Source organism: Lissotriton helveticus, chromosome 2_1 (genome assembly GCF_964261635.1).
Source record: "Lissotriton helveticus chromosome 2_1, aLisHel1.1, whole genome shotgun sequence".
Taxonomy (NCBI): domain Eukaryota; kingdom Metazoa; phylum Chordata; class Amphibia; order Caudata; family Salamandridae; genus Lissotriton; species Lissotriton helveticus.
In genome coordinates, this window is record NC_136059.1 from 1,505,451,108 (window position 1) to 1,505,473,107 (window position 22,000).

The following is a 22,000-nucleotide window of genomic DNA, read 5'->3' on the forward strand; positions in this document are numbered from 1 at the left end:
TAATTTAAGTCCTTCCATGAACGCTTTAATGACTAGAATCCCGAAGAAAGAGAGATGCTGTCTATTTTGTAGATAGGCATCTATGGCAGCAAGATGCAATCTAATGGAAATATATATTGAATTGGGTTTTTAGCAAATGAAGCAAATAAATAATATCCTGTGCTGTGTCTTTGAGAGAATTTGTTTAGGATGACAATAATAAACTAAATGTTTCCATTTTGCAGCTTAACAAGCTCTAGTTGTGGGTCTGAGTGCGTGTTTAATAATGCCCATACATTCTGTTGGCAAGTTTAGGTAAACACATTCTAAGACTTCAGGTGCTAGAATGCTAGGTTGAACATCCTGAGATCTGGATGTCTGATGTGTCCATAGACCTGAGTGAGAAGGTATGGCCTGTTGGGGAGGTTCTCGTGTGGGACTAGTGAGAGAACTAGTAAGGTTGTGAACCAAGAATGATGTACCCAGGTGGGAGCTACAAGGATCATTTGTAATGATGTTTGCCTGGGTTTCCGAACCAAGAAATTGAATGAGAGTGAGAGGTGCAAAAGCATAGGCAAATATACCTCACCAACCCATCCTAGTGCACTTCCCTTGGATAGGGGGTGTGGGAACCTGGAGGTGACGTTTTGGCACGTTTGTGTTTTCAGCTGTGGCAAATAAGTCTATTTGAGGAAACCCTCACTTTTTAAAGTATGGAAAAAGAACTTGTGGATTGAGTTCCCATTCATGGGTTTGCTGATGAGTCCTGCTGAGCAGGTCCGCAAAAATGTTGTTAGTTCCCCGCAGATATTCTGCCAAGAGATAAATGTGATGGTGAAGAGCCCAATTTCATATGGTCTGAGCGAAGTGTGATGGATAGTTGAGATGACCTTGTCCCCCGGTTTTCTGAAGATAGTACATGGCTGTCATATTGTCCGCGTGGGCTAGGACACCCTTGTGTGATAGATGAGGAAGGAAAGCTTTCAGTGCTAGGAAGACTGCTTAAAGTTCCAAGTGGTTGATGTGAAGGGATTGCTTTCTGGCATCCCAACGACCTTGTATTGTAAAGTGTTGATGTGCACCCCAGCATGTTTGTGATGTATCTCTAGTCATAATGATTTGAGGCACTAGGTCCAAGAAAGGACGTCCCTTTAATAGATTGTTGGTATTTCCCTATTTCAGAGAACAGGGAGTGTGGCGGTCTATCAACACTAAATCCTGTAGCTGACCCTGTGCTTGAGACCACTGGCGAGAGAGACACTGTTGCAGTGGGCACATGTGTAGCCTTGCATGCGTGTGGGACTATGGCAATGCAAGACAACATCATTCCCAGTTGGAGCATGACAGTCTAAACTGTGAGAGTTTTGTTTGGCTGGAAGTGAGATAGAGTTGTTTGAAAATTCTGTATCCGAGCTAGATTGGCATATGCTAACCCCAACTGTGTGTTGAGTGTTGCCCCCAAGTATGGTTGACTCTTAAGAGGTTGAAGGTGAGATTTGGGGACATGGATGGACAAACCAAAGTTGTGGAGTAGGTCCTCTGTCAACTGTTGACATTGGTGAAGAGTGCTGGCTTTGATGAGCTAGTCTACAGGTATGGGAATACATGAACGTTTTGCTGTACTAAGTGTACAGCCAATAGTGGAGCAGTAATGATTCCAAATAGAAGTACTTCAAATTGGTAATGTTTTCCCGCTATGATAAACCTGAGGTATGTGAAAGTAAGCATGCTTGAGGTCCAGTGTGGTCTTACGGTCACCTTGTAGTAGTGGGGGATTGACATGCAGTATGACCATGTGAAAATGTTCTGAAAAGATGTAACAATTGAGTAATCTGAGATCTAAGATTGGTCTTAAGAACCCTTCCTTTTTTGGAATGAGACAATATAGGGAGTATACTCCTGTGCACTGTTGGTGAATACGGACTGCTTTCTATTGGTGAATAGGGTCAAAGAGCATATTAAGGACCACTTGTTGCACTTCTGACTTAAAGTCGGAACACCTGAGCCAAGCGTGACGCTTGAGGACACTGGTGTTTATTCCTTATGTGGCTGTGTCTGCTGCATCAAAGCCCCATCTGATAGACTTATTAGTGATGGCCTGACCCTCTGCCACAATCTGCTGCCTCTTTTTACGATACTCCTCAGGGAGATGTTGCAATAACTCTTTCATTTCATCCCAGTGGGCCCTATCATAGAACACTAGGAGGGCCTGGGAGTTGGAAATACGCAAGAGGTTAGATGCTTGAGACGCTAACCATTTACCTGCTACATCAATACACTAGCTCTCTTTTTCAGGTGGTGGCGTATCTCCTTCTGCTCAACTATTAGCTCTTTGACAAGCAGTGGTGGCAAATATAGAGTCTGATGGAACCTGGCCATGTGCGAATAGGAGGGTCTGATAGTGCTGGGTCATATCTTTTTTATCCATGCATGTGTAATGACCCTAGCACAGACGGGTTCTTTGAAAATATACTCAGCGTGGCGCAACATACCAGGTACATAGGCAAACACTGGAAGTAGAAGATAGGGTGTCTTAAAGGAAGTCTTCCTCTAAAGATACTTTATGTATTTGGACACCATGATAGGTAGCTGTCCTTGCAATAATCTGTTGGTAGACACTAGCATCCTCAGAAGGGGAGGGTTTAGCTGGATATAAATCTGGACCCTTAGGTATCATGGGATCATTATCACAAGTGTCTCAAAAGCCGGGCTCTCCTAGTGGGTCCCCTATACCTCCAGTGTGTGATTTATGCGAACCTGGATGTGTAGCATCTATTGGATCATGATGTGAAGATGCATGAGAGGAAGGAGGAGATGGTGGAGACTGTGGTGACGGGGAATGAAGTTGTGGTGGAAGAGGAGGTGGAGAATGACGAGTAGGACTGGTAGCACTGTCCTCTGAACTCTTCTTTTGCGGCACAGGAGTGCCCAAATCCTCCTCAAAAGTTAATTACCTCTTTGGTGGAGGCGAGGCCACTATTCTTCCAGTTCCTTGTTGAATCTGGATTTCTCTATGTCAAATAACCATGGTTTTGAGGATAGGTTCAACAGGAGACATAGAAATAGTGGCATGATTTGAAATTTTCTTCTCTGATGATTTTGGAAACAAACAGTGCTTTGAGAACTTAGGTTCAGCTGGTTTCAGAACTGAAGATATCAAAGCGGAAAGATGTTTCTTGCCCGGCACAGAAGCAGAAGTAGTCAGAGGGCAGGTCGGTGCCGAAGATTGGGAGGACACTGACGGATGTGTACGATCTGAGGTTGACAGAAACGATTTAACTTAGGTAGTTTTGGGGCCGAACCCAAGGGTGGGGCCGCTGAAGAGTCTTTTTGGTTCCGACTATGGACAGATGGCAAAGGCGGCCCGGCGACCTCTGCTAATTGAACGAGTGAAGATTTGGCAGTCTTTTTAGGTGAAGAGACAGGGTCAGAATCGAAGGTACTCACACGCTGCCTGAGTGGCAGGTTGCATTCAAATTCGCCTACACGTCAGAGCTGGAAGTCTCTTCTAAAGACAAGGGCTCTTCTTGCTCTGCAGCACGGTCTTCCTGGGCATGCTCTTCTTTAGAAATGTCAGGCGTGTCGTCTTCGGAACGATGAGACATTTCCAGCAAACGTGACCTCCGATCCTGGTAAGTCTTTTTAGAGCAGAAAGACTTGCAGGTGTCACAATCAGCTTCACGATGATCGGGCAAAAGGCAAATAATGCACCCAAGATGTTGGTCCATGTGCGGGTACTTGGCGAGACACTGGGTGCAAAATCGAAAAGGTGTCACTTCCATCAGGAACACATTTTCAGTGCCAACAGTGCATGTGGAAAGTAGGCCAGAGAAGGGCAGCGCCCAGAGGGGCGATCAGTTGGTAACCAAACCAATGAATTTAAAATGATGCTGAAAGGGAAAAGCATGATCGAAAGACCTATACCCTCGAAAATAGGATAGGACCGAAAAGACTTACCAAACAGTAGTCAAACATGAAGGAGAAGCACAAACGGCTAAACCTGACGGCGGAGAGAAATCAATCTAACAAAGGAGTCAATGCCCATGCTCAGTGTCACCAAGAGGAGGAGTCACTCTACCTCATGACTCGAAACAATTCTTCAAAGAAAAACAACGTGCATAACTCTGAACCCAACACTAGATAGCAGGAGTATGCAGAGCATGTGCATCTACAGCCACACATGCCATCGAGCATACTGTTATGCAGAGCGATTTTTCAGGACTCCAGGACACATGCTGTGCAAAAAGGCAGTTGCTTAAGTCACCTCTAGAACAGACATGCATAAACATCTGATATGTTAAACTGTGTCAGGGCTACAGAATAACAGGTTAAAATGTGTGTGCATGTGCCTCACCTATTACCATAGCACGGTCTACAACCTTCTGCTGGGTGAACTGGGGGGTGACAAGAAGTGTGATCTTCAACAATTCCAAGCATAAGGGCTATTTAAAGTAATTACCATATTTCAAGGGAGTTGGGGGTGGGGGGAAAGACTCTCAGCAGATGAGTATCTGCAGGGTTTAAGCAGAATACTTACACATGTGCATATTTTCTCCAGCATCATCACATCAAATACACTACACTTACATGCTCTGCATATTTTAATAGGGTCATAGAACATCAAACTCCTTCCCTGTAAAAAGATAGACCTGTCCTTCCCCTGTATAGTTTAAGTTATTCAGAATACTCAGGCAGTGACAGCTGAAACATCCTTTGTAAGGGTTTGTTGTGTTTTTCCAATTCTTTTCCATACATACCCTACAGTCATTGCTTCCCCCGAATTTCTGTCAGTGACAAAGTTATTGGCTATCGTCATCATCAGTGATTGGATAACCTGAAAAAGATAACAAAAAGTATATTTTTATGTACCCTATCAGATTTAAAAGTAATGCAAAAGCCTAGAATATGTAACTTGCAAAGAAATGTATATTTGTTCATATTTGAGCAATGCGTCAGCTCGCGAAGGAGGATGGGGTGGGGCTAGAATTTGCTTCTCTTGTATAGACACTCTAGGTTTGGAATGGTGGAGTGCAAGACCAGTGATGCGCCTTCCATGTCTAAGAAGGGAGGCACCACATTTTAGCAGTGGGGAACAAGCAGTTGCTGATCAGTCCTTATAAATAATTGTCAAAGACCCTCTCGCAGGAAGTTAATGGTACTGAGGTAATGCCATGCAAAGTGGATGACCAAATCTATGTAAATTTTCTGGCCGATTCCCATTAGATTTGACTAAGCGGAGTGTGTAATAAGGTCTACGTATACACCTGAAATAAAGTAAATTATGTCTATTTCATTTTCCTTCTTTTCTTCATTATAGAGACCAGTGAGAAAACAGTTAGCTATGGGCTAGGGAGGGCCGTATGGGAGACAGTCAGGAAATAGGTACAGCAGAGCATATATGTAGGAAGCGGACTCTTTATTTATCAAAATGTGATATGTTGTGCGAAGGAGTCAAGGGGTTCCCTTACTAGTGGACAGAGGTCTCCTCAAGCAATCCCAAGTTGCTCTTCTAGGGGGTAGTGTGGTGGAGCATCCTTAGGCTTACCGGAGAGGCGTGTTAAGACATCTGCAAATACACGCAACAGGCAATAACTGATACACATGATTCAATATGGACATCCACACAAATGTATAAAAATATCACATTTTTATATATGTTTAGGCACTAAACTCAATACGATCAGGTAAGTATGTTTTTCAAGTGTGAGATAGAGCCTCTATTGACATTTTAGCCCTCACTTTTTGCTTGGAAACTGATGTGGTTTCAATTGAAGTGTACAGAGTCCCTGCCAACCAGGCCCCCTGTTCCATTGCTTCTTCCCTAAAAACATATCCACAATTGGTACTTCTGCCCCTGTAAGTCCTTAGTAAGTGGTATCCTGGATACATAGGGCCTGGAATATGAAGAGGGTCCCCTGGAACCCCCCCACTAGGACCCTGCCATTGCCCTTGCAGCTTTCAAGCCCTTGTGAGGTGAAAAACAAACGCTGCCATGGTATACTGCCTGGGTGCCATACCAGCCAGCACTGCCTAGATGTATAGGTAAGTCACCTCTCTAACAGGCCTTACAGCTATAAGGCAGGGTGCAGTATAACACAGGTGAGGGCATATCTGAATGAATAGATATGCCCCTACAATACTTAAATAAAATCTTAAATACTTTAAGTGCCAGGGAATCCATAAGGAGTACATGGGCTGGAAACTCGACAAATCGAGTTCCCCAGCAACATATTGGCTTCACTGAAACCATGAGTGTTTGGTACCAAACAACTCCTTCTAATAAATCCACACTGATGCCAATGTGAGATGTATTAAACCATGTACTCAGCAGGCACCCCAGAGTTGCCCCCTGAAAACCTACTGATCCTGGTGTGGTCACTGACTGGCTTTAGGCAGCCTGCCACACACAGAAATGTTTCTGGACCCCTGGGTGAACACCATCTACCCAAGCAGGCTTTGTTTTTGACCTTGTAATAAAAGAGCCACTCTTGTGATTTTGGCACCCTATGATGACCCTCAACCATCACCATTTTAATTGATTTTAGTGTGTTATTTTACCCTAGCCTTAAGTAGGATAGTCCTGCATATGCCTGCTTCTCTTCTGTTCTATAATCTTGCTGTCTTTCAATGGGAGCTGTTACGGAGTGGAACAGTCTTGCCAAGAGCAGAGCGTGTGGGATGTGCATTTGAAGGCGTGCAGTTGTGCAGGGATGTGTATTGTATTGTGCATTGGTGAGAATCATGAGTTCTTACAATTAGCTTTGACATGCTTTCATGTCATCTTGCTTTTCAATTCCATCTTGATTTGGGCCTTTCTGTGTGCATGGCCTAACTAACTACATTTTCATGACGTAAGCTATTTTCTGTGCTTGCACGTAGCTGCAAAGTGGGGAGGACATGTTCTGCTCTTCCTCCTGTTTTTCGCACTTTACTGACTACAGAAAACCGATTCTTATCAGAGGAATGTACATGGTCCGTCTCAAAGCCATAGCAAAGGCCTGATCAACTGATGCCGTGGCCTTGGAGCGGACTGGTACGTGCTCTCATGTGAACGAGGGGGCGAGGCTTGCTAGAAGCTTTGTTATGTTCGGATTTGTATTAAAAAGGGAGCCTCCACTGGTCTGGCAGGAGTTTGGATTCCGAGCGAGGGCAGACTGGTCTATCTCGGATTGAACCCTGATTGCTGAGCTCTGACCCCCGGCTGTGTGAAGACTTCCCCCGGCCAGAAGTGGGCAGTGTATTCATCAGGTGATGTATTGAGTTTTCTGCTTATTGCCATTGTGATGCGAGACAGTGGCTGTGATTATTTGAGGTGTTTACTTTGTGGTGTGGGAGGTGCACATCACTTTCAATGTCATAGATATAGTGAGGCAGAATGAAAGAGAAGGCCCCAATATTTATTTGTTTCCTTGTTCACTTCGACAGGTACACAGACCAGGCCTGATGAAAATCCTGTTATATTAGTTTCGGGTTTAGAAACGCGTCGGCTCTTTCCATTAACTAGTATATGGTGTACAGTACTCACAAAGCGTTATTAAACCAACAGTGTGCATCCTAGTGGTGTACGCCTAGGATAAAGTGATACTCATCGGAAGGCATAATGAATGCTTGCCATCAAGTTTGACAATGTAGTTACTATGTGTCCATCCAGTCAGAACTTTCATATCTCACATCACCAAGCATTGTTTTCACACTAATATATGATATGGTCAACCAAGAATGTTTTATCGTTATGTCTTTCGTGATAAGTGTACTTTTCTTCATGACAAATGAGCGACTTTCTTTGCCTCCAGAGCTAGTGCTCTGAAGATGAAAATACCAAAGGACACACATGTATTGATAGATACGCAAGCAGTCATTCATGCAGATACAGGAGGGCGTATAAAGACAGACACACTGGAATAGAATAAATCATTGACGACCATAGTGGGAATTGTGTATTTTAGGACAGATCAAGGTCTTCAGCTTGCAAAATAAATTGCACAAAGCAACAGAAAACAAAAAGATCCCAAGTGCAAGTTCCTACAGGTGTCAGTAATATTAGCAACTCAAATAAAGAAATAAGCTAAGACTCAGTGGATTGGATCATGAACAACTTAAACAATGTGCAAGGTGCTGTTAACTAAGCACCCTCTATGATTTACCTTTTCGTATAGCTGATTGGCCATGCAGATAAGGGCTTTAAAAATGCCCAAGATAAACGGATCCACTCGTTACAATTCAGCCCCACCTTTCTCTAGAACCTTTTCCAAGTTTCACAAGGAAACGCGAATCCTACACATTAGAGTAGTGACAAAAGCGTGTACGCTCAATACTAGAATGATACACAAAGATAATGCACTAATCAGGTTTTATCCTACAGTGCACCGATATTGTACTCGGGCTCCATACCATACATTACTTTCTACCCCAAGGCCTTGCACGGTCCACTTGCCACAGCTCTCTCCCTTAGAAAATTACCCTATTATAACCTGCCACGTCATCAGCCGTACACGTCGAGCGCAAACTGAAATTATGTATATTTCTCCATAGACAGGCACTAATAAATTCTTAGACTTTGATAAATGTACAGTAGTTAATAGCCAAGCAGAAAGAACACACATTAGCCATGCAACAGTTGCAGTTGCACCAAGGATATTGTGCAGCATAACTAAATACTTATAAGGTCCCAAAAGTGAGACCTATTGGCTATGCCAATGCTTGTTTATAATTATGAGGTCAAACCAAATTGTGATAATTACAGCTCAGAAGAAGCCAACAGAAGTTTATAAACCAGTGCAGTAACAAAGCCAATTGATTGAGCTCCTCAATGATGAGTCAAGATTTTGTTTTCAATATTCAGTTCCCTTCAAAGTGACTAGGCAACTGCTTACCTCTGGTGGAACCAACGAATGTGCAGCTTGTGCAGCATGAAGAAGAATCTTTGTTACCTCTGGAAAAACAGAAGTGGTACGAAAGGGTACATAAATTATAACAAGTGGAAGAGGTGCGGCGTAGACAAGGAGCAGTTCAAATGGCATAATATGCAAAAGGGGTAGATTGCATGTGAAAATAAGCAAGGTACATGGACTATTAATGTATTGTTACATATAATGAGCATTTATTTTACAAGTGTGTCATCTACTTTAAATCTGAATGCAGGTCAATAGCGAATGCAAACAGACAAAACAAGGAAGGTGGGCCCAGAGGAAAGAGCCGCATGAGCCAGACATTCACCTAGCTGCTGTACAGCAATCCGCAAGTACAATATGGATAAGAACAGACGTTTTAGCCTTGCTTTCAATACTGTATGCCTTGAGCTAACCCGTGGGGACCATAGACATACACTTAGATAAATAAACCATCCTTTTGAAGATAACAAAATGGTTACTTACCAGTAGGAGTAGTTTAGCAGCTTGACAAGTTTTCTGGATTCACATGCTGCACATTATCACGTCATCTAGTTGTTGAATCCGGAAATCTTTTGATAGACCTTTTTTTTTTATAGATCTCTTTTTTTCTTTCTTTCTTTTTGCTGGGCTTGGTCTTGGTGCTATGACCATCCTCAGACTTCAGACGTGGGCCCCAGAAACCTCTGTGAGAGGTCACCATCTTCAGATTCTTTTTTCCCCCTTTGGGTGACCTTTATCCTTCTTGGCATCCTGTAGATTTAAGGTACTGAAATGTGTAACCCTCCGTGTAACCTCTCTGTAAGAAAACAGGACTCTTTGCAGATGCCCCCCACTTTCTGCTCCATTTGGACTACTAGATGCTGGTTTTTGACAGTGAACTGAGGCCTGCTAACTAGGCCCCAGTGCCAGTGCTCTCTCCCTAAAACTGTTGTGTGTGCATTGGTAATCCCAATTGACAAGGACTTTACTTCCTTATAAATCCCTAGTCTATGGTGCCAGTGGTAGCCAGGGCATGGGTCATAAAGAGGTTCCCAGGGCAGGAGAACGGTCTTGTGCCACCCTGAGCGACCCAAACAAGCTACTGACAGCAGGCCTGTAATTGCAGACTGCAGGAGCAGTGCAAACTGCTCAAACTTGACTGTGCCCTCACCATGTGAGGCACAGTCATTACTATTTTTAATATATATCAGATATCCCTAAGGAAGGTCTCCTGAGCACAGGAGGCAGGGTGCAGCATATTAAAGGTGATGACATATAAATGCAAGCCTATCTGTCCCCAGAATGGCGTTCCCAATTGGAAACTACTATAAGTGTTTGTGGTCCCTAGAATAACACAGGCTGCCACCCGGGCATTCTCGAGGTTGCCAGTTCCATTATGGTACTGACGAAATAGGTCATGTTTGGTATCAAACAACATACCTTTTCACCTGCCACAATATTTAGTGCCCTGGGTGATGTGGTATGCACCCAGGTGAATACCTTAGAGATTGCCCACCTGGTTGCCCCAGCTTCTCTGTGCTCTGGCTGGCCAGTCTGTGATTCCCGCTTTTGCTGCCGCAAGACAGGATTCTGACCTCATGCCAGGCAGTGTGATCACTCTCAGGAGCCAGGAACAAAGGCTTGGGCAGGAAGTAGGTCACACCTCCCTTTTCTCAAGCAGGCTAGTGAAGTGGCACATCAAAGTGGTGTGCTTCAAAGGTTGCATCGCCGCTGATATCCACTAGGGCTGACTCCAGGTGGAGGAAACAGCCCTGTCCATGCCCCAGGCACATTTTCACCAGAGTACGTGGAAAATGACTTATACAAGGAGGTGAACACCCCCAGAAGGCTAGCCACAAGTCCAGGGTGAGAAGCCTAGTCTGTACAATAAAATTAGATTTCTACTATCCTTAGGAGTGACCCAAACCCCTAGATATGGTCACCTTAGGGGTGGACTAGCTGCAGGGACTAGCTGTCTATTGGCTCCTATCTCCCATAACCATAAATCTAGGATGTAAGTGACCCCCTGACACTAGAACCTCAGTTCTGAACAACCTGCATTGAAGAGGACTAAAGAAGAGGCAGAATCAAGAGTTCGGGGTAGAAAAAGTGACTCAAACCCCCAGATATGGTTACCTCATGGGTGGACTAGCGGTCCATTGGCTACTATCTCCCATAACCATAAATCTAGGATTTAATCGACCCCCTGACACCAGAACTTCAGTTCTAAACAACCAGCATTACTGAGGACTAAAAAAGAGCCCCACACCAGCGAGAACAAGACTTGCCCAAAGCAAAAGAGGGATACCCTGCACCTGTGTCAATGCTCTTGGAACTGCCTGGTCGAGACTCACCCATGGCTCTCGGTTCCCCCAGCCAGAGGGACCCCTGTAAAAGGGGTCAAACGACGCCAAACATCCTGTGATTCTGGGCACATCACTTAATCTCCCTGTGCCTAACAAAAAAAAATAAAAAATGAATGTGTGTGTCCTCATGTAACGTAACTGGTGCTATGTAAAGCGCTCTGATACCCGATTCGGTTCGGGTCTAGTACGCGCTATATAAAACTCTGCAAAAAAAGAAAAAGCCTGAAGCACCCTCAGATTCCCCTAAACTAGTGGTACAAGTTCCCTGCAAACTGCAGGTAAAACAGTGCTCCGGATCCTAAGAATTATTGGGCATCGAGCCGTCCGTGGGATCGCCGAAATCCAGATGGTCTAGTGTGGGAACTGTAGTACTGAATTCCACAAAGTTACATGCAGCCACTGCATTTCTCTGGATCACCAGACATCAAATTTACTTTCCGCACTGCTTACCGCTGCCAAGGCTTGTATGTCGCCAGTCTGACAACTGACCCCTTTACTCAACACTTCATTAAGAGGGAATTACATACGACTTACATTACCAAGCACATAGTTGTTTTTTTTCTTCATCTTTGTACCCCTCAGCACTGTCTCAGTGCTAAAAGCAGCTTTCCCGCAGCTCTGATTCACTACCAAGGACAACCAGGACAACTCTGCACTCGGGCTCCATGGGCCAGGTAAAATTGAACTGACTGTCGTAGCTTGGTCCTTGGATCAGCATCACCCTTACAGAGCAAGGGTACAATGCAACTCGGCCTGCAAGTGACTGATTGTTACTAGTGGGTTTTCCCATTTACCACAATGTTATATTTTCACTGTATTATTTTGTACTGATTTTCTATTGCTTAGGAAATCTAAAACTCCAGTTATATTTATGCTATTCTGTTTGTTTCGGTGTCTAAATTAAGATAAAAATACACGTTATTTTTATAAATTAGTGTCGGATTTCCCTTGAGTCTTGTCAATTACTTATCGCCCATGTTGGTACTCTGAAATGCTTAACACATGTTCCTTTAGTAAAGTCTAACTGCTCTTTGCCACACTACCAGGCTGAGCTAAGGATTTATTAGCCTGATTCCAAGGACCATCTTTCGGGTATCGTGATAGTATTACAAGATGAGGACTAACCCTCATACCACATAATACTCCACGTTTCTACACTCTCCTTTTTCGGGCAGGTGGAGGGTCGCATGTGAATTCACAAAATTCTTCAAGCTGGAAAACTACTCCTACTGTAAGTACCCTTTTTGTTTGCAGCATGAATCCTTTTCTGGATTCCAATGCTGTGCATTTTCTTGGAGCAATATCTTGTTTTCTCTTGGAGGTGGTGTTACAAATGAAGTTGTTTGCGAACAGGTGCTTCAGCACTCTCTGTCCCACTTGTGACTCTGAAAATGGATCTCCGCGAATTAGTGCTTTGTGAAGGTGTGAGCTGATATCCAGGTGGCTGCTATGCATATGCCGGTTATCGGCACATTTGCAATGAACGCTAAGGTGGCCCCTTTCTTCATTGCTTCTAAGTGTGTGCCTGCTTCTGGTAGCAGTGCTGTATCATTTACACTATTTTGTTACCACTGCTTCTTTGCTTGAATCTGCGAAGAATACGAAGAACTGGTTTACCTTGATGATCTCCTTTGTTCTTTCCAGCTAGTATATCACAGCCCTGAATAGGTTCAGCGTGTGTAGGACTCTTTCGGACTGCATTATTGGCAGTAGGACAAATGCTGGGAAATGAACTGTTTGATTCACACGGAACTGTAATATGACTTTGGGGAGGAAATGTTGGGTTGACCGCATGACAATCCTGTCTCAGTGTATTCGTAGATAGGGTTCTTGGGTGGTTCGTGCTTGTGAGTCGCTCACCCAAAGCAATGATGTGATTGCAATCAGGAAGAGGGTCTTTAAAGTCTGAAATCGCAGCACTGCTGTGTGTAACGATCCAAAGGATGACTTCATTCGTTGAGTTAGTACCAGGTTGAGGTTCCACACTGGTGTTGGTGCTGACCTGTGTGGAAATGGTCTCCTTGCGTCTTCTAGAAAGCTTTTAACACTATCAATGCTACAGCAATTCATCCTCTGTGCTGCAGATCCTTGATTCCCATTGTTCATGACGGGCTCAGCTCGTCATGAGCACACAAGCAGTGTACTGCATGACGAGCTGAGCTCGTCATGAGCATGGAAGGGGTTAATCATTGGTGTTTTGAAGAGGCTTCTTCCTAGGTGTCCTCTTGTGCAGGCTGCTATTGCCGCTAAGTGTACCTATAGTGAGGCGTACATTAGATTGTTGTCCAATAGGTGTGTAGGGTATCTAACCACTGGGGTGTCCTCCGTTCTGCAGTAAAACAATTCTTTGTTCCTGCACTACAGGACATATTTCTGCCATTTTGTGAAGGAGCACCTTCTTGTGCTCGGCCTTCTTGCATGGTTTAGGATGCCCATGGAACACTTTGAGAGGTTCAAGTGGCCAAACTATGTTCTCAGGAGACAGGCCACCAGGCTCAAGGTACTTACTTCTGGGTGGTGGACTCTTACCCCTTGCATGGCGTGGTCGTGCCTTGTCAGAAACCTTCTTACATTACCCAGTGCCATCTCCACCAGGTCAGAGAAACATGGCTGACTATCCCACTATGGGACGATGAGGATCATGGTCATGTGTGCCTGTTTGCACTTGCTTCTAACTAGGCGAATGAGTGGAGTTATTTGAAAGGCATATGCAAATCTCCATAACCAGTCTATCGAAAGGGCATTCTACTTAAACCGAGAGTGGGGGGTGGTAAGCACAGTTTTGTTATTTAGCATTTTCTGGTGTTGCAAACATGTCGATCTCTAGGGTGCCTCAGTGAGTGAGGAGTTCTCGGAGCACCTGTACGTTTAGTTCCCATTCGTGTGATAAGGAGGCTTGCCCGCTTGTCTGCCTGCGTCTTCATTTTGCTCTACTGGTAGATTTGTTGTTATTATGGTTATTCTTCTCTGAATGACCCATGCCCATATTTCTTGGGCTAGTTTGGAAAGCTTGGGTCTCTTTTATCCTCTTTGCTTGTTCAGATAGAACATCATGGTTGTATTGTCTCTTTGTATTTGCACTGTCTTCCCCTTCACATGTGTCTCAAAGGCTTTTAAGGCTGGAAAAGCCATCTTTAGCTCCAGGATATTTATGTGTTGTATTGCTTTCTCCACTCTACATAGTCCTCTGATTTTAAGTTCACCCTTGTTTCTGTTGATGTCAAGAGCTTTCTCGTTGATCTCAGTAGACAGTCCTTTCTTTACAGCAGCAGCCTCAAGCTTAAACGGTTCTGTCGCCCTTTCTCACTCATCCTTCGACGTAGAACGCTATTCCGCGAGGGACCTCCACAGGTAGACTTGTGTCGGGACCCAGCGGGCTCTTTTCGACTTACCTTTGGTCAACCAATCTTTCGGCATGAGGTTGCCTTTCGGGACTTTGAGTCCACAGACTTTTGGTTGGTTCCCCCTGCTTTTTCCACTGGTATTGGAGTTTTTTTGTCCAGGGGTCTCTATCCTGTTTCTTTGAGGGACTAGGTTACTGGTCAATGGCCTCTCACTTTGCGTCCGCCCCTTTGGCTTGTGCCGCTTAAATGCCAAGTTGTCCTCTTCCTTGATTGCCCAAGTTCGCCAAGAGATGGGCTTCCTTCTTCTGCACCCGCATGGTGGCTTAGTGTGCCTGTCACTGCTTACCACATGTCCTCAGCATCTTCGGAAGGAATTTTGCACATGCTTAACAGCCCTCAGTGTTATGCTCCCTGGGTAAGAAGAGGTTGCAAACCTGATGGCTGCCTCCTGACCTCTGAGAAAACTTATGGTGGAAACCAAACCTAAAGGGAGTATTGCCCATTTCTCTTGTCTGGTCCGTTCCTTTGTCGGTGCATTCTCCAACCATGTGGTCGCCCTACCACATGGTGAACCTCTTTTTGATGCTGATCAGTATTTTTTCTGTGTGCTTTGGGTTTTTGTAATATTTCCTCAACAGATGTCCCTCGTGGTGGATATTCTCTCCCTCTGTCTTTGAGGATATGTCGAATCTGCCTTCTTATCTTTGGCGTCCGCAGAGCTTTGGTTGACGCTTCCAGAACCGTTGGAAAAAAGAATTTGAAGTTGGCGACCATGATTCATGCTGCAAAAAAGAAGTGCATTAGGGAACAGGCCTGAGAGACTCTCGGACAGGCTAGTGCCCTGTCTGATAGCACAAAGTTTTGGGCCGTAGTCAATAGTCCCAACTTTTCAGACACAGCTAACCACAGGACAGACTGTACTATATCTACTGAACGTTGGGTTCAGCACTTTGTAGACATGTATAGTGGTGACAATCTTGAAGATCCTGAGGCACGCGGGGACCCTGGCCTAGCTAGTATTTCACTTCATATCAGTGTAGATGAGGTTTACAAAGCTATCAGATCAACATCTGGTGGGAAAGCCCCTGGTCTGGACGGAGTCCCCTCAGATCTGTACAAGGCTGATCCGGAGGTCTGGGCGAAGATTCTGGCACAAGTCTTCAATGCGTCCTGTGTGTGTGGTTTCTTTCCTTCCTGGGCCATTGCTATCATTATCCTCATTTTTAAGAAGCATTGGCATAGCCAATAGGTATCACTTTTGGGACCTTATAAGTATGCAGCAAAATATCCTTGGTACAACAACAACTGTTGCATGGCTTAACACTTATAAGGTCCCAATGGCAAGACCTATTGGCTACGCCAATGCTTGTTAATAATGTATAAGAATCAAAAAAGGGTCTTGACTCCTTACTCAGAAAGGCTGAGTCCAACTATACTTATTAAGCAAAAACAAAAGCCAATACTGGGATTGAGTTATAACAACGCTGGTATTTCAAAGGCAGGCTGTTTTGATTAAAGCAAAAACAACCTATTTGTATTTTGAATCAAATTTATTCTTTTTCATGAAAGTATCACTTTTTTTATATATCAGCACCTTATTTCTCGTGCATGGAAAATACAAAATGCTAATAACATACAATTATATATACAATATATACACACAAGTAATCAAACAATTTCAAACACACTTGGCCGTACATTCATACGTCATCCATTCACAACAATAGAAAAAATAATAATATTAGAAAACAGTGCGTCCAAGCAGCGGAAAGTGATTCAGTCCAAAATATTTCATTTCATATTTTTGCAAACTAGTTGTAGATGAAATTCTCACAAGCTCTCTTGTGACCCAAAATAAATGCAAAACAAGGTTGGCCAGATGCTGGACGTGAAAAGTGGTCGACGCGTTTCAAACCCCTGTAATTAGGGTGGGGTTCTCCTCAGGACCAGGTAGGTTCTGAAACAATAAAAATGCCTATTTTTAGCGCATTTGTCTGGAGCATGAAAAACTAGACAAAAGAAGGGATCGACTCCCTGTGTTCAACTGAGACTTCCTACCTTGCACAACGATAGGAAACGTAGTAAATGGTGGATAATCAAGTCATTCAGTCAGCTTGTATTTTCAAGAGTGTGATCCCAGCAGCTGTGCGAAGAAACAACAAGCGCGACAACATTTATTCATGTGTCATACTTTCCCAATCACACGTAGCAAACATTGTACTAATGCGAGCTGGTGCGGGCTGATAGACTCACCCGCTCTGTTTCAGTTCTTTGTTTACCGCTAAAAGATTACTGTTCAGGGCGTGGGCTCCTATTCTGTGAATGAGAGCGGAAAACGCGTTAGCTAAGTGACGCCTGGAATGCTGGCTTAACAATGTTAACCGCGGTGCGGTCAAAACTTACCAAGGCGGAACAACGGGAGCGGTCATACAACTCAGGCGGTTTCCATGTTTGACATCAAAGTTTCCTCGGATGGGGGCGTGACAACAACGGTTCCTAGATAAGGACCGCTGTGAAGGATTTCTGGGACATGTAGTTCCAAGAGGGATGTTGGCTTAATGGTAAACCAAAACCCGGGGTGGACTAGGCAGTGGAACTTTATCCAGTAGGCTTATAAATTTCAGAAATCTCGTTTAAACCCCGAGTGGCGGTATTGAATTTCATTATTAGCATTGCCTCCGTTGGGACAATTGCGCATCAATGTCCCCACCTCTGGGGTTTCTTTCAATTTTAGACAGTACTGTCCAGCGCAGGTCTGTGTTGTCATGTTTGCACCTCGCCCAATGATTAACTAGTGGGGCATTTTCAACTTTCCTGCGGATGCGCGATTTGTGTTGCGTTATCCTATTTCTGATTTCCTGTGATGTTTTCCCTATGTAGACTAAAGGGCATGGGCACACAATTGCATAAACGACGTTTTTTGATTTGCAATTAGTGAAGGTGTCATGTTTCCAATGAATATTATCAAATGAAAATACCGAATCCTCAATAGTCTCACCGCAACAAGTGCAAGTGCCGCACTTGTGGTGTCCTTTAGGTGGAGGTAATCCAAACAGGCTTTGTAGTGTCGGTGCCTTGACAGTTGGTAATGCCGCCGTCACCACATAATTGGCCACACTTTTGTCCTTCTTATATGCAAATAGTGGCGGCGCAGAGAAATCTTCATGCAGATTTTTTAACAAATGCCAGTTAGATGTGATAAGCTTCCTGTGTAAATTGGTAGCAGGGCAGAAAGTGGTGACACACACCATCCTTTTGACATCTGGCTTGGTTCTCTTTTCAAGCAGAGACTCATGAGGGGTCCACCATGCTCGTTTGAGTGAGTTTTTTAATAATTTCTTAGGGTACCCTCTCTGCATGAGTCGATGTTTCAATTGCTCTGCGTGTCTGAAATATTCTTCCTTATTGGAGCAATTTCTGTGGATCCTCAGAAATTGGCCGAATGGCAGGTTCTGTTTAAGGCTCCGAGGATGGTTACTAGAAAAATGTAACGCTTTGTTCCTGTCAGAGGGTTTGCGAAACAGCGTGGTGCTTAAACCTCCATTAAAAGGTTCTACCTTAACATCCAGGAAGTTGATCGATTCTTTTGATGACGAAACTGAAAACTGAATGTCAATCGTCCTTGAGTTCAGCCAGCTGATGAATAGCCCAAGGTCTTCTTGTTCTCCTGTCCAAACCATGAACACGTCGTCTATATATCTCATGTAATGCGAGATGTTGCTGCTAAAGGGATTGGTTTGATAAATGAATTTCTCCTCAAAAAGACCCATGAACATGATGGCTAGCTCTGGGGCAAAGGGGCAACCCATCGCCACCCCCTTAATTTGATAGAAGAATTCAGCATCAAATGTGAAAAAGGTTTTTTGCAGGGCAAACCGTGCAAGGTCGAGTATGAAGTTCGTAGGGACTCTGACCGGTCTCACCCTTTTCTCCAAGAACACGGTTAGAGTTTCAAGTGCTTGGTCTTGGGGGATCTGGGTGTATAACGACACCACGTCTAGGGTAACTAGTAGTTGTCTGTTCTTATCGAATTCGATAGTGGAAATGCGATTGAGGAATGCGGTGGTATCTTGGAGATGAGCAGGAATTGTCTGTATGAAGGGTTTTAAAAAATAGTCGATGTACTTGGCAATAGGTTCGAACAGGGATTCGCACCCTGAAATTATGGGTCGTCCTGGGGGATTGTACTCGTCCTTGTGCAATTTCGGAAGCACATAGAACACTGGGGTTCTAGGACTCTTGTTCTGTAGGAATACCAATTCCTTAGGTCCTATAATTCCTTCATCGAATCCTTTTTGAATGATAGTGAATAGTTGATTTTTTAGTTCCAATGTTGGATCCTTCCCTATGCGTCTGTAGCAGTTCTGGTCATTAAGCTGGCGGTTCACTTCTAATTTGTATTTGTTGACGTCCCATATCACCACGGCTCCGCCCTTGTCGGCCTGTTTTACTACGATAGTGTTGTCATTTTTAACTGCCTCTAAGGCTTCCTTTTCTGCTTTAGAGATGTTAAACTTCACAAAAGACTTCTTTTTCTCCAACGTTGAAATCCCTGATAATACAGTTGTTTCAAAAGTTGAGACTTCCTTTGGAATTTTGGGGCCTTTTGGGCAAAATGTCGACTTTCTCTTAAGGCCAGTCGTTTCTTCTTGTGTGCTTTCAATGGAGTCCTGAAAAAATGTCTTTAAACGGATTTTCCGACAGAACTCCAATGTTTCTAATTTCATTCTAGTGAAATCCGTTGGTCTTGATGGCACAAAGTTGAGTCCTTTAGTCAGGATTGATGTTTCCGCTTCTGAGAGTGTCCGATTAGATAAATTATAAATGGGGGACACTTCTAGTTGTTGTATGATTTCTGGCGTGTCCTCATTTGCCATGGTTGAGTGAAGCGTACCCTGCCTCTGGATTTCTGTTGGCCCCGGCCTAAAAAAGGTTGTTGAGTCTGTGCTTGTTGTTGGTATTGATTGGGCCTATTTCCCGCCCTGTTTTGATTTTGTTGCCTGCTGTTATCAGAATCGCTCCCTGATGAAGATGTGGTATCTGAAAAAGTGAGAAATTTGCGACGTGAACGTCCTTGGTTGTCCTGTAGGAAGCGTCGGGAGTCGGAATGTGTGTAAAAGTCTTTGTTGAGATATGGATAAATTGATTCCAATGAAAAAGTTTTTTTGTCCTGTTCGAATTTATTGTTTTTTTGGGTAACAGTGAAGTCCTTAAATTCCAATATTTCTTTATCAATTTTGTCCAACAAGGTTTTGGAGTCTGTTATCAATTGGTTGGTCTCAATTTCCTTTTTTAAATTCTCTATCTCCTCTAATTCCTTGAGTGATGTCCTGTGTGCAGTCTCAATGGTAAGGACCATGAGATCCCTGCTGCACTTCGTCTCGATACCGCTAAAACCCTTTTTATATACTGGGTCGTCAGTGAAAACTACTGGTATGTTACGAATCACAAGACCTGCTGGAATGGTGCCAGATCTAAGGTGTTGAAGTAAAAAATGCCCATGCAGGTCTGTCCGAATCTGTTTTTTACGTAGCCGAGTCAATTTGTCAGACTCGTTCTGAGTGTTAGCTGTGAGGCTAAGAGCCGCAGATGCGAACACTGGAGGATCCCTAATTAAGTTTTGAATATGCTCTTCACTAAAAGCTAGTGTATCTCTTTCAGCCATATCACATCAGTGTACCTCTCAAACAAAACAAACATACACACTGTGAATTACGTAAGTGAAAAGAAGTGAAAACCACCCCGTGAAAGAAGGCGGTCACCTGACAAAGTACCCACGCACGACTGCCCTCGTGGTGGGCAGACCACGCAACTCTACAATTGACTATTACCCTGTGGTAGAAAATTGCTACCTATCAGGACCTCGCGGACAGCCGCCCGCTCAAATGTACAAGAATCAAAAAAGGGTCTTGACTCCTTACTCAGAAAGGCTGAGTCCAACTATACTTATTAAGCAAAAACAAAAGCCAATACTGGGATTGAGTTATAACAACGCTGGTATTTCAAAGGCAGGCTGTTTTGATTAAAGCAAAAACAACCTATTTGTATTTTGAATCAAATTTATTCTTTTTCATGAAAGTATCACTTTTTTTATATATCAGCACCTTATTTCTCGTGCATGGAAAATACAAAATGCTAATAACATACAATTATATATACAATATATACACACAAGTAATCAAACAATTTCAAACACACTTGGCCGTACATTCATACGTCATCCATTCACAACAATAGAAAAAATAATAATATTAGAAAACAGTGCGTCCAAGCAGCGGAAAGTGATTCAGTCCAAAATATTTCATTTCATATTTTTGCAAACTAGTTGTAGATGAAATTCTCACAAGCTCTCTTGTGACCCAAAATAAATGCAAAACAAGGTTGGCCAGATGCTGGACGTGAAAAGTGGTCGACGCGTTTCAAACCCCTGTAATTAGGGTGGGGTTCTCCTCAGGACCAGGTAGGTTCTGAAACAATAAAAATGCCTATTTTTAGCGCATTTGTCTGGAGCATGAAAAACTAGACAAAAGAAGGGATCGACTCCCTGTGTTCAACTGAGACTTCCTACCTTGCACAACGATAGGAAACGTAGTTGTTAAAAAATCTGCATGAAGATTTCTCTGCGCCGCCACTATTTGCATATAAGAAGGACAAAAGTGTGGCCAATTATGTGGTGAGGGCGGCATTACCAACTGTCAAGGCACCGACACTACAAAGCCTGTTTGGATTACCTCCACCTAAAGGACACCACAAGTGCGGCACTTGCACTTGTTGCGGTGAGACTATTGAGGATTCGGTATTTTCATTTGATAATATTCATTGGAAACATGACACCTTCACTAATTGCAAATCAAAAAACGTCGTTTATGCAATTGTGTGCCCATGCCCTTTAGTCTACATAGGGAAAACATCACAGGAAATCAGAAATAGGATAACGCAACACAAATCGCGCATCCGCAGGAAAGTTGAAAATGCCCCACTAGTTAATCATTGGGCGAGGTGCAAACATGACAACACAGACCTGCGCTGGACAGTACTGTCTAAAATTGAAAGAAACCCCAGAGGTGGGGACATTGATGCGCAATTGTCCCAACGCGAGGCAATGCTAATAATGAAATTCAATACCGCCACTCGGGGTTTAAACGAGATTTCTGAAATTTATAAGCCTACTGGATAAAGTTCCACTGCCTAGTCCACCCCGGGTTTTGGTTTACCATTAAGCCAACATCCCTCTTGGAACTACATGTCCCAGAAATCCTTCACAGCGGTCCTTATCTAGGAACCGTTGTTGTCACGCCCCCATCCGAGGAAACTTTGATGTCAAACATGGAAACCGCCTGAGTTGTATGACCGCTCCCGTTGTTCCGCCTTGGTAAGTTTTGACCGCACCGCGGTTAACATTGTTAAGCCAGCATTCCAGGCGTCACTTAGCTAACGCGTT

The 22,000-nt window shown here is 43.8% G+C and overlaps 1 protein-coding gene across 1 annotated transcript in view; it reads right to left on the minus strand.

The window, feature by feature from the left end:
- The window catches only part of SDAD1 (SDA1 domain containing 1), a 202,501-nt gene that overhangs the window by 51,902 nt on the left and 128,599 nt on the right, over nucleotides 1–22,000 (minus strand). Inside the window, exons 13-14 of the mRNA XM_078676393.1 lie at nucleotides 8,853–8,911; nucleotides 4,737–4,813 (exon numbers count right to left, since the gene is read on the minus strand). Of these exons, the coding sequence (XP_078532519.1) occupies nucleotides 4,737–4,813; nucleotides 8,853–8,911 (136 nt within the window). The remainder of the gene's footprint in view (nucleotides 1–4,736; nucleotides 4,814–8,852; nucleotides 8,912–22,000) is intronic.